This window comes from Herpailurus yagouaroundi, unplaced genomic scaffold (assembly GCF_014898765.1).
Source record: "Herpailurus yagouaroundi ecotype Mexico unplaced genomic scaffold, PumYag 163, whole genome shotgun sequence".
Classification (NCBI taxonomy): Eukaryota; Metazoa; Chordata; class Mammalia; order Carnivora; family Felidae; genus Herpailurus; species Herpailurus yagouaroundi.
Window position 1 is genome coordinate 41,165,398 of NW_024412404.1, and position 16,918 is coordinate 41,182,315.

The following is a 16,918-nucleotide window of genomic DNA, read 5'->3' on the forward strand; positions in this document are numbered from 1 at the left end:
GGGTTTCCCACGGTCTCAGGGAGGGGGAAAACTGACACCCTTATGCCTGAATGCATGCACCAGAGGCTGAGGACACCCCCACTCTCCTCACTGCCAGGTAGGTCAGGATTGAAGAGAACTGAGGCAAAAGTTATGTTTGGCAGTGCCAGGGGAAGATTAGCCTGCCCAGATACTGGCCAGGCCAGAAGGGCTAAACCAAGCAGGTGAGGATGGAGGTGTGGGAGAAAAGGGTGGGAAAGTGGGCGTGGCGGGAGCCCTTGACAGGCATATATGGGGTGTGGCGTGAGAACACCTGGAGGGGAGGCTCCCTTGAGGATAACCAATCAGGAGCGGGTTGCGGCCCAGGGGCGGGACCGGGGGATATCTTGGTCAAGATTGGATAACGGCCTGGCGCTGGGAGGGGCCTCGCGCCGCCTGCGCCCGCCGCTTTGCAATCAGCTTCATATACTGCAGTAGTGGCTGTAGTGGAAGCTGGCTGATTGCGGCGCACGTCCCTGAATCTGACGCTCCTCGCTTGCCGCGGAGTTCCTTGAGTCCGGCGTGCATTTTGTCCTGCCCCAAGATCGCTCCATCCTCTGTCCCCTAGCCTCTCACCCAGCTTCCGAAGCTCCGGACTTGGACGTCTGCTGAACGAAATGGTCACAGCTATGAATGTCTCGGACGAAATAGACCAGCTGTTCCAGCCTTACAACTTCGAGCTGTTCCAGGACATGAGGCCCTTTTTGGAGGAATACTGGTAAGACCTGGAGAAGGAGAAGGGCCGTGCCAAGGTCCTTACCTTGATGACTGCTATTTGGGGTGGGTTGGGGGTGAGGGAAGAGACACTTGAATGCCTGCAATGATTTTCTTAAAGAGCAAAGGTATCGGACTCCCCTGTAATGGCTCCATATCTGTTGTCCAAGTGCAGGGTTAGCACCTCAAAGAGATTAGATCTGGAAGAAAGAAAGAGGGAGAGAGAGACAGAAAGGGAGGGCGGGAGGGAGAATGGAAGAAAGAGGATGGGGTGAGAAACGTAGGAGGCAGAAACTGAGGGGACAGAGTATAGTGAGAAATGATCTCTGAGGAAAGGGGTTAATCTGAACTCCTACTCCTACTCCCACCCACCTTATAGACGGCTCTCCTCTGTCCTTTGTGGCCATGTGTGCACACGTGCAGGCATAGTGCTGGTGCCCAGAGACAGTCTGCCCTTCAAATTATCATGTTGTTCCCCCAATGCTACATCGTCCCTGCTGTGGAGAAGGAGACATAGCCAGGGAGCTTTTGCAAGATTTCCCCAGGCTCTTTGGCTTTGCCCTGAAGCTCCTCAGAAGTGTTTTTGGGCTAATTTTGAGCTCCAGCTAATTTTCCATGACCCAACCAGGCAGACAGTATTGCCACATTCTTCTTGCACCAGAGCCCTGGGTTTGTTCTAGGCATGGGCCAGCAGCCATCACCCATTCACAATTCCACCGAAAGAGTGATAACTACAGAAACCTTGGCCACAGCCCTTGCCCTGTGCTAGGTACTTTATATACCTTAGCACTGCCAGGAGAGGAGTGTTATTTCTCCTTTATAATAAGGAAACTGAGGCTCAGAGAACTAAATAGTTTTTCCAATGTCACACAGCCAATAAATGACAGAGATGTGACTCCAACCCAGAGCACTCACCTTAAGAGATGGGTGGGTACTCCTCTAACGAGCACCCACCTGTAAGCCCATCCCCTCTGCCTTCTGCCTGCCAGGGCAACCTCATTCCCCATAGCTCTGGTCTACCTGCTGCTCATCTTTGTGGGGCAGAACTACATGAAGGCACGGAAGGGCTTCAACCTACAGGGGCCTCTGATCCTTTGGTCCTTCTGCCTTGCAATCTTCAGGTAAGACACCCCCCCCCTCCACTCCCTGCCTATCCTGTAGACCCTAGACCCTCATCTTATCCTTAAAAGCTTTCTAGAAACCCCAACTGAGTCAACTCCCTAAGTTGCCCTCTAACCCTCTCCCTAACCCATTCCCTCAGCTCCAGCCCCCTCCCTGGCTTCCACCCACCCACCCACCCACTCGTATTACCCTGTTTTCCTTCTCCCTCTCTCTCTCCATTTTAAAATGTTTATTTATTTTTGAGAGACAGCGAAACAGCAGGGGAGGGACAGAGAGAGAGGATCTTCTGCATGGTCAGTGGAGACCCTGAAGCAGGGCTTGAACTCACGAACAGTGAGATCATGACCTGAGCAGAAGTCAGATGTTTAACCGATTGAGCCGCCCAGGTGCCTATACCCTGTTTTCCTTCTTCCCCAGGCCCCATACTGATAGCTTCTGTTCTATCTCATGAGAACCCTTGTGCTCATGGAGTCTGTGTACTTTTAATGAATTTGCCCAGCTCCTAATACTCTCAGCATCTAACACCCTCTCCCAAGACCTTCCAATAACTTCTCTAGCCCCTCCTTCCCATATTTCATCCCCGAAACTCCTTCCATCTCCTCCATCCTGTCACCCATCCCTACCCATCCCAAGAGCCCTATTCCCTAACTCAACTTTCAGTCCAGTCCTCCAGCATTCCCTGGTCCTTCCCCTAGCCCTCATCTCCTCTAGATTACTGGTTGGATCCTGGCCCCAGATCTCAGAAGTTGTGATCCATTTCATTGGAAGTGGGGGAGAAGTGGTGGAGCTTGGGACAGTGATCTGCCAGGCCAAGGAGGAAGGGTGAATTGGTGTCTGGGGATGACCCTTACACCTTTTCCCTCTCTCCTATTTCAGTATCCTGGGGGCAGTGAGAACGTGGGGCTATATGGGGACCGTGCTACTTAGGGGCAGCCTAAAGCACACTGTTTGCTTCTCCGTCTTCATCCAAAATTCCGTAATCAAATTCTGGTCCTGCCTCTTTCTTCTCAGCAAGGTCATTGAACTTGGTGAGTGTCAAGGCTTTGTCTCTCTGGTGCCTGGTCAACTGCATCCCTCCTCGGTGCCCCCCACACCATCACATGGAGACTGCCTCCCCCCACCCCTGGGTCCTAACAACACCTCTTACCAAAGCCCCTCTTTAGATTATTTTCCACAAAGACCCCTCCCCATGCCCTGAGAATTCCCCCCATTCCCCTACAGCCAGTGTGGAGGGTGGTTCCAGCACTGGGTGGTATGCCAGCTATGACTCCCCATCTCCCAGGAGACACGGCCTTCATCATCCTGCGTAAGCGGCCACTCATCTTTGTACACTGGTACCACCACAGCACAGTGCTAGTGTACACGAGCTTTGGATACAAGAACAAGGTGGCTGCAGGAGGCTGGTTCATGACCATGAACTACGGTGTGCATGCCATCATGTACATCTACTACACTCTGAAGGCTGCCAAAGTGAAGTCCCCCACGTGGTTACCTAAGCTCATCACCAGCCTGCAGATCCTGCAGATGTTTATGGGAGCCATTGTCGGCATCCTAAGTTACATCTGGAGACAAGAACAGGGATGCCACACCACAACGGAACACTTCTTCTGGTCCCTCGTTTTGTACACGACCTATTTCATTCTCTTTGCCCATTACTTCCACCACACCTACATAACGCCCAAGGCCAAAGCCAAGACCAAGAGTCAGTGAAGGGCTGGAGAAAAAGGAGCCCCAGTCTCTCTCCCCACCAAGGCACTGAGGGGCTGAGCTTAGGTTTGGGAGAATGATTGGGATGCCTTTCCTGCATGGTTTTCCCCATGGGATGTGTGCCCCAAGGTGGCAGGAAGTTATGTCAGACAAGAAGTGTCAGCCCTGGGATGGGGTGCAATCTAGTACTTTGATGTTTCCATTTTTAATGTGAAGGCCAAGCAGGTCCTAGGTTGGGGGTAGGACTGAAGAGGATCCCCAGAACGGAGTTATTTATATTTCTATCCAGAAATCTTCTTCTTGCTCTATTTTTTAATTAAAGATTTCAACACGATTTTGGGGGCTTTGGGATTTTGGGGAAGAGGAGGACTGCTGTGATGGGAGAGGGCTGCTGGCAAGCAGGATGATCACTGGGTGAGGAGACTAAGAAGGTGTGTGGAAGGATGAGAGGCTCACACACAGACACTCAAGAACCCTAGGCCTGGTAGGCACTTAATAAATATCTGTCACAGACCAGAATTTTATTGCTATTAGAGGCCCAAGCCCCTCATAGGAACAGTGAGAAACAGGTGCAGAAAGGCGGAGTAACTTATCTAAGATCATAGGCTTCCTAAGTTGCAGAATTGATTCCTGCCAAGTAAGCGTTGGAGACCAGACCTCCCAGTTATCCGCCATGAGACCACCGGGTGGCGCCGCAGCACCAACTTTGGCCAACGCCAGCCAAGTTGCTGGCCCCTAAGCCACACTCAACAAACGCGCGTGCAGGTGCGCTCCGTGGGTCCAGGAATCCCCCAGCTTTTCCATCCTGGTGTTGGGAGCTGAGGGGGTACTGAAGCCCTAGAAGCCCCGGCCCTTCTTTCCTGCACACCCAGCTCTCCTTTAGAAATGGGAGAGCTTGAGGGGAGGGGGCTGAATCGCAACTCTGAATCATCAGGCCTTTGGCAGTCCGCGCACGTTTATTTCATTAATCTTTGAAAATGAGGAGAGGAGTCTGAAGAAGGCGGGGTGGGCCAAGGGTCAGTTGGCCCCTGGGGAACTGGTCCCTTTTCCTGGCCTTAGTCCCAGGGGCGCGGACTGTGTGTAGGGTCCAGTCCACCCCTCAGGGTCGGCGGTGGGGGAAATCTCTCTCCTGAGCCGGCCGCCTCCCCCCGACCCTTCAGCTGCCCCAGCACCCCTCTCAGACCCCGGGGCAGGGGCAAGCCAGTCTAGACGACCCCAGTCCGGGGAGGCTGTGAATTATCGACCCCGCCCTCGGGGATGGTCGACGGACCGGGCCATTCATACGGGCCGTTCCACGGCGTACTGGCACGGACTGAGGTTGGCGGCCGGGGGCGGCCCGGGCACGGCGGGGTAGCTGAAAGAGGCGTGTTGTTTGGCCTTGAGCCTCAGGCTGGCCAGACTCGAGTTACACGGGTCCCGATATACGTAGGGGGAGGAGGCGGCTGCAGCAGCGGCTGCGGCGGCCGAGGCGTAAGGGCAGGATACTGCCCCGGAGGACACTGCGGCCGGAGCCAGCCCGGGGGGCCCCCCGCCCAGGCCCTGCAGGGCCCCGGGCCCTGGCACGGTGCCCGGGGCGGCCGCGGCCGAGGGCACCATGGAGGCGGCGATGGAGCTGGGTGGCGAGAAGACGGGCTGCGATGCCAGAGGCCCCACATTGACCGAGTTGAAGGCGAACGGGAAGGTCTTGGCAGCGAGCGGCGGGCCGAGAGCCTTTGGTGGCCAATTGCCGTACGAGTAGCCGGGGTACACCTCCTCGTAGGGCGGCACCAGCCCCCCGAGCGGCGCGGCGAAGCCGCCCTTGCACAGCTCCGCCTGCTGGCTGCGCTCGCGCTTCCGCCACTTGGCGCGCCGGTTCTTGAACCACACCTGCGGGAGTGCGAGAAAGACTGTCAGAGCAGCAGCCGGGCGGAGGCCTGGGGTCAGCGCGGCTGGCGGCTAGGTCACCGAGACCCGGGTTCGGGCAGGGGCAGGGCGGAGGACAAACGAGACGGAAGTGGTTAGAGACGGGATTGGGCAGCCAGGCCGGGGGCAGGGGCAGCGCACCGCGTAAAGGGGCTGAGAACAGTTGTGGGCGGCAAGATTGGGTCAGGGGGGGCATGGTCTGGAGGGTCCTGTAGGATGGGGTCAAGGAGGGGTGAAGAAGAGAACGAGAGACAGTGCCGAAGGAGAAGAAACGCGCGGCCTGGAGCGACAGGGTGGAGTCAGAGCAGAGGCCAGAGGCTGGTTCTAAGGAGGCGGTGCGGGGCAGCAGGCGGAGGTCTCCGCACGTTGGGTGTTGGGCCGAGGGTGGGCAGTCAGGGCAGAGGCACAGGCTGCTGGCTCCAGAGCTACTCGCTGAGCGTCAGGCTAGAGGGAGGCCCGGGCCGGGGACTGGGCGGGGGGAGGGGGCGGTGCCGGGAAGGTTGCAGGTCTGAGAGGACCTTACCCGCACGCGGGCCTCAGTGAGGTTGGTCCACACGGCGATCTCTTCGCGCGTACTCATGTCGGGGTAGCGGTTCCTCTGGAAGGTCGCCTCCAGTTCCTGTAGCTGCTGGCTGGTGAAGTGGGTGCGCTGCCGCCGCTGCTTCTTCTTCAGGGAGCCGTCTTCCGGGGAGCCTCCGGGCAGCGAAGCCGAGGCCTTCTCCGAGTCTGGGGGCCGAGATGGGGGCAGGTCACTGGACGCCCAGGCCTGCGCGAACTCTGCGGTTCCCAGACCTCCTCCACCGAGCCTTCACTCCCACCCTGCCTTCCACTCCCAGGTCCCCTCGCCTCCGCAAGAGGGATTGAGCTGCTATCTCCCCTACTCCCAGTAGGGGGTGCGCTCACCGCTGTGCTCTTGGCCCTTGCAGCCGTGTTCTGGGAGTGGCGGGTGGGGAGTGCCCGCATCTGACAGCGAGAGGGCCGGGCTCCGGGCCTCCGCCTCGCTGAGCAGGCCGAACTCCATGGAGGGAGGACTCTGGAAAGGAGAGAAGACACAGACCAGGTTGATGGGGCTAACATCTCACAGTTATCCCGTTCCCAGTAGTGTTTCCCCTCAAGTTCACTGTCCCCTTTCTCAGCCACCGATATAAGCTACTCTCGTGTGCGTACCCTAGGATAGAATGGGGAAACAGTAGCCTAAGGGGGAGAAGGTGTATACCCAGAAGTTTCATGCACAGATATGCACACCAAACTGTTTTGTTCACTGATGGGCACCGAAAACTCTGCCTGGTGCACAGTTGCTGTTCAATAGATACTTATCAAGTTAATGAAAACTACACTATTGCACACCACATACTGTATACCACAACCTCAAAAACTTCAGTTCCCTTTCGCATGTATGTCCAGTATCCCCACAAACTCATACATGCCCCTCAGCTAACATGAGACACTACCTGAACCTCTGTTACTCACTCTTTAGTGGGGCAGGTTTGATTCTGAATGAGGCACAATATGTCTCACACAAGGAAAATCACTGCTATTATTTATGAGTACTTACTATGTGCCTTTACTTCATTATCTTTCTTCTCACAAGAATGCATCGATATTAAGTATTATCACCCTTGTTCCAGTGAGGAAACTGAGACTTGAAGCCACCACTAAGGTCACAGAGCTCATACGTGGTGGAACTGGGATCTGAACCAGATCTGGGAAACTCCTCAGCTAATGCTTTTTCTTCATTTGCTTTTTCAAATTGTGTTCCAAACCCCCTCAGGGACTGGAACTTGGGACTAGCCTCAGGGATAGAGCTCTAGCCTGGCCTGGCTTGGATCTACTTCAACTAGGGCAGTCTTGCTTTTGCCTGTTTTGTTTATCCTTTCTAGGGAGATAGCATTTGAAGAAAGGGTTCCAGGATCAGAAATAAGTTTGAAAATCCCTGGGCATTCTTGCCTTGTCTGCTTCTATGCCTACCTGGACACCTATCACACCCTTACCAGTTCTCATGCCAGTCTCTACCAGCACTCCCCACCCTCAGCAGTAGATGTGGGCTTCTTAAGGTCATATTCCCACCCTTACTGCCTATCCCAAACCTCTCCTGACTTTGCCCGGGAGACTGCCTGGGTCCCTCTCCAAGTCTCCCCTGCAGGGTCCTCTTTCCTGCTGGCTCTTCCAAGTCCCCTCTGGTGGGATGAGGAGAAAGGAGCACTAGTGAGGTTCAAGAACTCTGGATGCCTCTTAGAGGAGAACCAAAGAAGGCTAGGGACAGAGGAGCAGGATGAAGAGTTAGCTGGGTAGGAGGGGTCCATCTGCCTCCCCATTAACAAGGACTTAATGCAGGCTGTGCAAGGTGGCATTAATGTGGCGGATTAGCCTAGATTGAGATGTGTGTCACTTGGCTGCTCTGAATTTATTAGGAGCCTTTCTCAGGGAGGCACAGATGGGCAGCAGCCTTTATTTGCACATGGTAATGCCCCCATCAACCAGCTGAGAGATGACAGCTGCCTCCCCCCACCAAGCGAGATTGGGCATGGGACAGAGGTCAAGGCAGGAGGTTGAGAAGCAGTCCCCATTCTGTCCGCAGGCAGAGGGGTCTAGACCTTGGACCTTTTCCTAGGGTTGGAGAGGTAGGACTAAAGGGGAACCCGGGAAGGAGAGACGTCAGGTTCGGGGTGGGTGTGCTCAGCTTACCTCCCCTTCCAGATCTGCAGTCAGGAATCAGGCTTGGGGCTGCCCCAGTGATGGTCTGATAGAAGGGAAATGCCCTTGGGTGGGGCCTCTGGCAGCCTTGACTGGTAGTTCTTCCCAAATAGCTCAAAAGGCTTAGAACTGGGAGCTGGAAAAGGGGGTGTTCTGAAGTCTCCTTTTACTTCATATCCAAGATGCTCTTGAAATGCAAACCATGCCCCTGACTTCTCCGGAGGCCATGGGAGCAACACCACTGGGAAAAGAGGGATAACTGGGTTCGCCTGAAGGGAAAGCTAAATCCCACAGTGCCATTTGTCCTTCCAGTCTGCTTTGGCTCCAGACTTCCACTATTCCAAACTCCCCTTCCCCCAGCATTCCATACCTGTGTCTTGGTTTCACCCTCTATTGCAGCAGAGGGAGGCAGGGTGAGGAGAGACAAGGGCCAAAGTAAAAGACGAGGCCGAGAAAGCAGACTTCAGGCTATGTGTTCCCAGAGACAGACAGACACACATGCAGACACACATGGGCCTCCACTCAGACAAAATAAGCACTTGGACTTGGAGCTAGAGGCATACAAACACATACTCTCCCACACATGTGCTCCCACATTCAAGCAGACAGACCCACACCGTCACACAGTCTCCTCTCTCTGTGACAGGGACAGCTGCCTTGGCTGTTTTGGAGCTAGCCGTTACCCTCCCCCCTTCCTGGCCCCTCTGAACCTCAGCTCTCAGTCCCAGGAACTAAGGACTCTATGGGGGAGGAGGAGGCCAAAGGGGCCAGGGGAGTGCTCTATACTCAGTGGTTGCTGGGGGAGAGCCTGTTTGGCTGGGTGGGGAGAAGTCTGAATAAGAGGATGGCTTGGGGGAAGAGGGCAGAAATTGTCCAGCTCCCACCTAGGAAAGTGATTTGGTATAGCTGGAAGAAATTAGGTTTGGAGACAAAGATCTGGGTTCATGTCCTGGCTCCCCAACTTCCTAGCTATGTGTTCTTTACCTCTCTGGACATATTTTTTCCATCTCTAAAAGGGAAAACATAATTCCTTCCCTACCTACCTCTAGTATTGTTATAGGGTTAAAGTAAAACTTGATGTAAAAATAAGTGGGGGTAAAACTCTATCCAAGTTGCTTTCCCCTCCCTCCTTACTCATTGAACAGATGTTTATTTGGCACCTCTATGAGCTGGGCACTGAGTAAGGCACTGAGGCTAGAGTGGTAAGATCTCATCCTCACATCTGCCCTTGCTTGAGTTCACCTTCTTAGACCCTGAATCTCCCAGTGAAGAATTTCTCTATTGAATAAAGGTAAGTATGCAGCATTTGAGAGTGGAATGCAAAGGTGTATTGTGAATACTCTACCCTACACATAAGGGAGGGCCCAGTCAATAAGGTAACAACAAAATGGACAGAATAACCCAAGCTAAGAGGCACTTTGGGGATCAGGGACTGGTGAAAGAAAGAAGGAAGCTTTCAGGCTCTTGACTGGGGTAGTAACAGTGGGAAGGGCGTGATGAGGCTGAGAAGGGCCTTGCCTGTGAAACTGAAAAGGCAAGAACACCACAGTCAGGCAGGCAACAGAGAGATAAAGGGTGGGGGCACAGGCCTCTAGCTGACTCGTGGCTGGGTGGGCTAGCCAGGCAGAGGCGGGGGGCGCCAAGCTGTTGTCTGAGCTGGAGACAGGCTGGCTGAGGATTAAGCTCCCCCAAACTGTTGGAGGTCAGGAAGCTGGGGAGTTGGGACTGAGGCCAGGGGCTTCGCCTCGCTCAGTGGACAGGGACAAGCAGTAAGTCTGGAAGCTGCAGGATTGGTTGACGCTGGTAGGAAATACCAGGCAGGGCCAAAGAGAGTCAGGATATAACGGTGGTGCTGAGTCCAGTTCTGGGAGGGGCTGCCTGTCCCCCATCCAGCCTTCCTGACACACCCTGCTGGGGATGCACGGGCAAGGCTCCGTGGGGTCAGGGTGACAATCCTAGCCCAGGGAAGAAGAAAGGGCCTGCAGGCGCACTCTGATTCTGAGGTACAGGCTGCCTACATGGAATTACAGGAAGCCTATCATGGACTGCAGCAAGAACAAAATATTCAAGGTATATTAAGATGGAGAGCAGAGGTCATCACAGGCCAGAGAGTTCACAGTAGGGAGGCCATGGCTTCCAAGAGACCCAAGCTCATGGCAAGAAGGCAAATGCCATGTGTGCCCACTTTTGTCCTGACGCCAACGGGAGAAACCAGGACTACAGCCAGAGGGCTCCCAAGTAGTTGAAATAATAATGCCTAAGCAGAAGGTATACCCTAGAACTGAGATGGGAGAAAACCACTAAATGAAGAGGAAGATGGAGGGGATAGAGTTGGGGTGCTGTGGCTCTGCTCAGCAAATAGCAGGTTGGCAATAGAGTATAAACCAGGGCCCTTAACTAGCATGGAGCCCACCTAGAAACCTGGATCTGAAGTGAGGCCCTTAAGTTCATCAGGGATGCTGAACACCCAAACCGTCTGGTTTGCCGAACTGCGGTGAGCAAATGGGAGCAAACGAAGACAGCTGTAGACGAGTCTCACAGCCCCACGAAGAAACCCTAAGACTCAAGTGGAGGCAGCAATGATTTGATGTGGTTAATTTATCAAGGGGTAAGTTAAGGATCAGAGAAATGGGCCCCCACACCCACTCTTCCCCTTTCTTCTTTCCTTCAGCAAATGTTAGGTGCTAAGACAAATCCCTAAGAATGGTAAGGCACAGAGCCTAACTTCTAGGAGCCTGTACAGTCTGGGGAGGCAAACAGGATGGACGACGATAGGCTGAATGGGACTAATATTCACATTGTGGGGGATCAAAGAGATGGAATCCCATGTAAGGTATCAGGTTTTGGGGCTCAGAGAAGGTAGCACATGGCAGAGCTGGGAACTGGGGAGGTAAAGGAGCAGAGGCTTCTAAATAACACAGCAGGATTAGGAATGAGCTGGCAGGTTCAGAGGACAACAGGCAGCCTAATGTGGCCAGGGTCTCAGTGTGGGCCATGGGAGATCATCAGAGAAAAACAGGTCGGGGGGACTCCAATGAAGGACAAGGGATGGTGCTTCAGGTTTGATAGAGTCTAGGCTAGAGCATCTCCAGCATTTCCATCAAAAACCCCTAAGACCAGTAAGAGAGAACATGACTCTGGGAAACTGGGAGCACAACCTCAAACATCTGCCACCAATATGGAACTTCTTTGAGATCTCCAACCTTATGGTAAAAATTGAAGCAAATTTTGCATTCTGTTCCATACTTAAATTATATTTGTCTTAATATAAAATAATGTTTTCTCTCCAAATCTCCACGTGACATCTTCAAGTGACATCACACAGCAGGAAGATGGGCCATGTTTATCTTGCAGCGTCATGCCCCTTCCACTCCTGTCCTGCCCTCTCCCCCCATCCCCCCTTTTGAGAAGCAGTGCTCCAAGCAATGGGAGTCACTGGAAGCTTGCAGGCAGGGGAGAGACATAAGAGCAGCATCTCTGAGACCTTTATTTGGCTGTGGTGAACAGAATGGATTGAGCAGGGGAAAGGTGGGAAAGGGGGCACTTAACTAAAGTGTAAAGAAGGCCCCAGGGAGGACAATGGAAAAGGAGTGGAGAGAGATTTGAAAGCAGCTCTCACTTACCCCACTGCCTTTCTGTCCCTATCACTCTCCTCATGGGTCCCTGGTCCATGACCATGGACTAGACACTCCAGATGATCCCAAAGCTCAGGACCTAATGGATCTTTCAGGTTAGCTTCCTTCTTCCTCCCCACCCTCTAGGACTCATCATTTAGAATGAATGGAGAAAAAAAGATTTGGGTGGCTCTGTCCCTTTCTCATGCCTATCCCCAGCTCAGTTCCAGCCTGCTCCCCTCTGCCCTCCTGGATCTGGGTTCTGGGCTCATATTCACAGCCTTGAAGAGGAGGCAGGCAGGGATCGGATCAGATTAGTGGGAGAGTTAAGCATTTGTGGAGCTCCCTAGAACTCTTCTTGGAGAGGAGCAGGGGTAAATTGCAGGCATTAGAAGCTTGGGATAGGGTGTTCCATCTGTCATTGAGAATCTTCCTGTGACTGGATCAGATGCTACCAGGCTGCTCTAGGACTTGAGACCCCATCCTTCCAAACAAAGATTCTGTGGTTACAGGGGACCTACAGTTTGGGCATAATAATAGCAATAATGCTTCTTATTTCTGTGGTGCTTCTCCATTTGCAAAGGGCTTTCAAATACATGATTTCATAGAACTCTTAAAACCACCTTGAGTGTCAGGAATGTGCATTCTCATTTCACCTCTAAGATGAATTTGTACAAGGTTACACAGATTGAAGAGATTTGAATCCAGTTCTCCTAAAACCAGAGTCTGAGTTCTTTCCACGCCTTGCCCCCTCCGCTCCAGCAACCATTTGTGGCTCTGACATGCACTGATCCTCCCAAGCCCTGAAGGATTCCATTTCTACTTCCTGCCTCTACCTCCTTTCTGGAAATGAGCTTTGGAAGTTTGCTGCCCACTGTGTGCCAAGGAACATTTTCCTATTCATCCTGAGCTTGCATCACTCCGGTTCTATGAGGCCCCCTCATCTCCCATTTCAGGATTTGGGGAGCAAACAAATCTTCTGCTTATCTAGGCCTTTCATTATTTGTGGATTTCCATCCTATTTCACCTTCCAGAGGCCTAAACTTTGAAGTTTGCTCTCTCTAGCAGCCCCTTGCTCCCCATTCTGTGAATCATTCTCTGATCCTTCTCTAGGTCCATGACATTCTCCATAAGAGCCAGTGACCAGGCATGCACTCAACTACATGGTTTTATGAAAGGATGGGAGAAAGTTCTATTTTTTGTTTCCACTCGTCTTCATTATAATGGTATTGCTTTTTGGCAATTTCTGGTAAATGCAGAACTTTAGGCTAAGGTCTTCAGGGAACCATCTCTAATGCCTTCCCTATTCCTTTCCTGACTTTGAAAATGAAATGCCTTTCATTTCACCCATATTTTCAGTGATTTTTCACAGGTGATGGGAGCACAAGCCCCTGAAAAAGGTATCAGAATATGGTGGGAGTAATTGGGGTGTTTCTTTATATTTATCAAAAGCGGGCAAGGGATAAAAAAAAGGTTGAGAAACAATGGTCTAGCCAGTGATAAGCAAACTTTAAAATTGAGGAATGAAGGTGGTAGTGTGGGGCGTATATATTATATGTCATTCATGGGTGGTGGGTGAGAGAGGTTGAGAACCACTTGTTTAGGCTACTCATTGCTAAACACATCGCTTTGCACCTATCCCATGAAAACTCAGTCCCTAGATGGCTTGCTCTGCTGACTTACACAGACAGGGAAAGTTCTCTCTTCTCTGTTCCCTTTAGCGTAACTAGGCTCTGGTTAAAGAGTTGGGGGTCAGGGTGGGTGATCACTGTATGGGTCCAAAGGAATTAAGGCCCTTCCCCAACTGCAGATAAAACAAAAGCGACAGTTGGGTGGGCCTGAGACATCCTTCCCCACCAGACTCGGAGGGCCATATAGGCCCCATGTTGACCCCAGAGTCTGCATTCCTTCCTTCTTCCTCTCAGCCACCAGGGTGCTGTTGGGATTGGTGGGGCTGAGAGAGCCAAAAGGGAGACAAAACCACAGAGTTTGCTTTGCTAAAGGGCTGCAGTTTTCTCTTCAGGCCTGGGCTTCTGCCCCTTGCAGGGAAGGAGTCTTTAGCCTGCTGACACCCAGGTAGGAAGCTGGGGCTGTCTGGTCAGCTGTATTGGAATTAGGAGTTGACTCTGAGTTTGTGAGGGAACTGAAGCTGTCAGGGGGGCTTGTGCCGACTCCTCCTCACCCTCCTATTGCCCTTTGTGGTTCATTTTTTCCTTTCCTGGTCTAGCAATCCCACCATTGTCTTTCTCTCCTCAAATTTGGATTCTAGAAGTGCGGGGGGATGATGCTCAGATCTAGTCTGGGTTGGAGAGGGAAGGTCCCCCAGCGCCACTCCACTCCAAGGCCAGGCCTTTGCTCTCACTCCCTGCTCCCTGTCCCCCTCCCCGCCTCCGCAGCCCCTAGGGGCAGAAACTAGTTTGCGAAGTGTGAGCTGGGATTTGAGGCGACCCACCACAGCGAACCCCACTGCACATGCAGCAGCTGAGCAAGGCGCGGCCGGGTAGATGGACATGCCACTCGGCCAGGGACATTCTGTCCGCCCCTGCCGGACACAGTGCCTGCTCCGGAGAGACCCACCTCGCCTCCCCGGACATTCTGTCCGCTCCGAGCCGCGCGCGCGGCGGACATTCCGTCCAATTCCATGTGGCTCCAGGCCGTAGCCCATCCGGGCCGTGACACCCCAAGCCCGACACGCCAGACCCGCCGGCTAGTCGCTCGGGCTGCCCAGCTTCGGCCCTGCCACCCGCACAGCGGCCATCTGACCCAGTCGCAGCCAGGCTCTCACAACACGGCTCCTATCCCGACTGCGAAGTGGCTGGGAAGAGAAGCGTGTGCGACCAGACTCACTCCTGCTCCCAGCCCCTCAAGTCTGATCCCTGGGAGAGGGGCGTCCGGAGCTGTCAGCTGCCCCCACGCTGCGCGGCCGCCTCCAGCTCCCCCCGCTGGCCAGGGCCTCGGCAACCCTGTTTGCTCCCTGACCGCCTGCCCCGCGCCCCCGAATTCCAGGGCTCTTTCTGGTAATGATTTCCCGACTCCCTGCTTCGCGGAGCTCCGGTCCGGGCTTCTTGTCTCCGGCTTCCCTCCGGATCCCGAGTCTCCCTCTTCTCTGTCCCCCGAGTCCTGACGCTGAGTTTCCCTTTTCCTAAGTCCTGGCCCCGAGTCTACAGTACGCCCTCCCAGTCTAGACCCGTTCCCCAGGCACCGTTCCCCAGTTCAGCCACCCAGGTCCTGTTCTAGGGATCCTGAAGTTCGGCCGTGGCCCCTCGGCCTCATGAGCCCCTCTCCCCGCATGGTCAAGCACTCACAGTGAGTCCCGCAGCAGGCAGACTCCCGGCGGCGGCGGCGGCGGCGGCGGCAGTCTGGAGGGCAGGCAGGGGCCAGGGGCCGGGCACCCGGCCGGGGCGGGGGCCACCCCCCTGTGCCCGGACCGCCGCTCGGCTCCGGCGCTCCCCGACTCGCTGAGGGAGAGAGTGAGCCTCGCGGCTGACTGCCACCCCCCGCCGGCTCCCATTCACTTTATGGCAGCCCAGGGCGCCCCCAGCCCGCGGCTGCTAGCCTTGCGCTTCGGGCCCCGCCCCCTTCCAGCTGCGCCTCCCGGGCTCCACCCTTTCCAGCTGTGAATTTTCAGGCCCCGCCTTCGGGGGAGGGATCGGGCCGGCGCACCGCCAAGAAGCCCGCCCCCTGGCCAATCGGAGGCACTCCTCAGCATCTGGGCCACGCCCTTCCCCACGTGGCTGAAACCTCGCTGAGCCAGAACATTTTGGCAGAGCCAAGCGGGCGAGAGTAAAGTGGGGCCGGTGGCCCCGCGGAGTCGGGGCCCGCCGGCGGCGAAGTGGGGCCAGGCCGCTACTCTGAGCAATGTACAGTGGTGCCGGGGAATTGTACAGTGCAGCCGGGGCGCCAGGTGGGAGGGCGCACGGGCCGGGAGAGGCCACCGGGTTTCAGCGCTTGGTTGTCGCTCAAGTTTCGCTGATTTTCTCCACTTGTCGCTGTCTGTCTCCGCGCTTTTGTCTCTGCTCCAGTACTCCCATGTCTTGCCTTTCTTTCCTCTCCTTTCTCCTCCGCTGCTTTGCTCTTGCTGTTTGCCCCTCTCCTCCGTCCTCTGCCCCTTTGAAAGACTAATTTATCTTTCTCTGTGCTATTTTTCTTTACATCTTTCTTTTCTTCCTCTTCTCGGCTATCTCCTGTCCTGTCCCCCCACCTCTCCTCTTCTCCAAGTAAGGTGGCTTCGTTAAGAAAGCAGGGTTTGGAATGAGGCAAACCAAGGTGTCATTCTAACCCTGCCACCACCACCGAGTGTCCTTGGGCAAGTAACTTATCTACTACCCGCCTACTCCCGCCTACCCCTCAGAATTAAAGGAGGCTCTCACTGTAAGTCAGGGCCTGGGTGGTTCACCTGTTAGTCTACACCCTTGGCTTGCCCAGGCTATGTTCTCACAGGCTTGACAGGGCTAGCTTCTCCCAGGGTGATACCAGGTTCATCCTGTGGGCAAGATGTGGCCTTGATGCTTGCTAGATAGGGAGTTGCAAGGGACAGGACTGATGTGCCAAAGAACATGTGGAGTGAGGCTGGGTTGCTTGGGTGCCCCTGAGGGCCCTAGGCCTTATCATACAGTATGATCCTAAAATAAATCTGACCAGTCATGTCTCTGCCTAAAACTCTGCAATAGCTCCTGATTGTTAAGACAAAGGCTAAGCTCCCTAGTTTGGCATACAAGACTTTCAGGACCTGACCCTGCCTCCCCCTCCCACCCCACCCCAGTGCAAAAGGGTGTTTTTATTAAAGCATGGGGACAGGACCCATGGGCAGGAAGAGCTGCCTGGACATGACCTTGTCTAAATCTCCAATCTCCTAGTGGTTTCCTGCACACCTCTGGCCTTTCTTTGGACAGTAACATATTCCCAGCCTTCATCTTGCCAACTCCTACTCATCTTCCTAAGCTCCAATCAGGTCTCATTTTCTCAGAGAAAATGGGTTCCTTAAATACCCAGGGTTAGCTTCATGCTCCCACAACCCTGTTACACACACTCTCTATTACTCCACCCACCATACTGAAGAGATCAGCTTATGTGAAGTCCTCTACGATGGTAAGCCTTAGGAGGTCAAGTACCATGTCTTCCTCATATTTCTATTCCTAGGCATTATG

General features: G+C 54.1%; 2 protein-coding genes across 4 annotated transcripts; one reads left to right on the forward strand and one right to left on the reverse strand.

Annotated features, from left to right (window-relative positions):
- Positions 1-416: 416 nt before the first annotated feature.
- On the forward strand, positions 417-3,895 carry ELOVL3 (ELOVL fatty acid elongase 3). Its single transcript, XM_040486264.1, has 4 exons — positions 417-736; positions 1,722-1,853; positions 2,731-2,882; positions 3,137-3,895. Exons 1-4 carry the CDS (start codon positions 636-638, stop codon positions 3,562-3,564), a joined length of 813 nt encoding a protein of 270 aa, XP_040342198.1. The 5' UTR covers positions 417-635; the 3' UTR covers positions 3,565-3,895.
- A 600-nt stretch (positions 3,896-4,495) lies between these two features.
- PITX3 (paired like homeodomain 3) lies at positions 4,496-15,339 on the reverse strand. 3 transcript variants are annotated; one of them, XM_040486262.1, is made up of 5 exons: positions 15,077-15,339; positions 8,149-8,293; positions 6,367-6,496; positions 5,987-6,189; positions 4,496-5,427 (listed from the first exon to the last, which is right to left on the reverse strand). In XM_040486262.1, the coding sequence occupies exons 3-5, from the start codon at positions 6,482-6,484 to the stop codon at positions 4,840-4,842; spliced, it is 909 nt and encodes a 302-aa protein (XP_040342196.1). In that variant the 5' UTR covers positions 6,485-6,496; positions 8,149-8,293; positions 15,077-15,339; the 3' UTR covers positions 4,496-4,839. The 3 variants fall into 3 exon arrangements, with proteins under 3 accessions (XP_040342196.1, XP_040342195.1, XP_040342197.1); XM_040486261.1 differs by having other exon boundaries at positions 8,149-8,398; XM_040486263.1 differs by lacking the exon at positions 8,149-8,293.
- Positions 15,340-16,918: the final 1,579 nt, after the last annotated feature.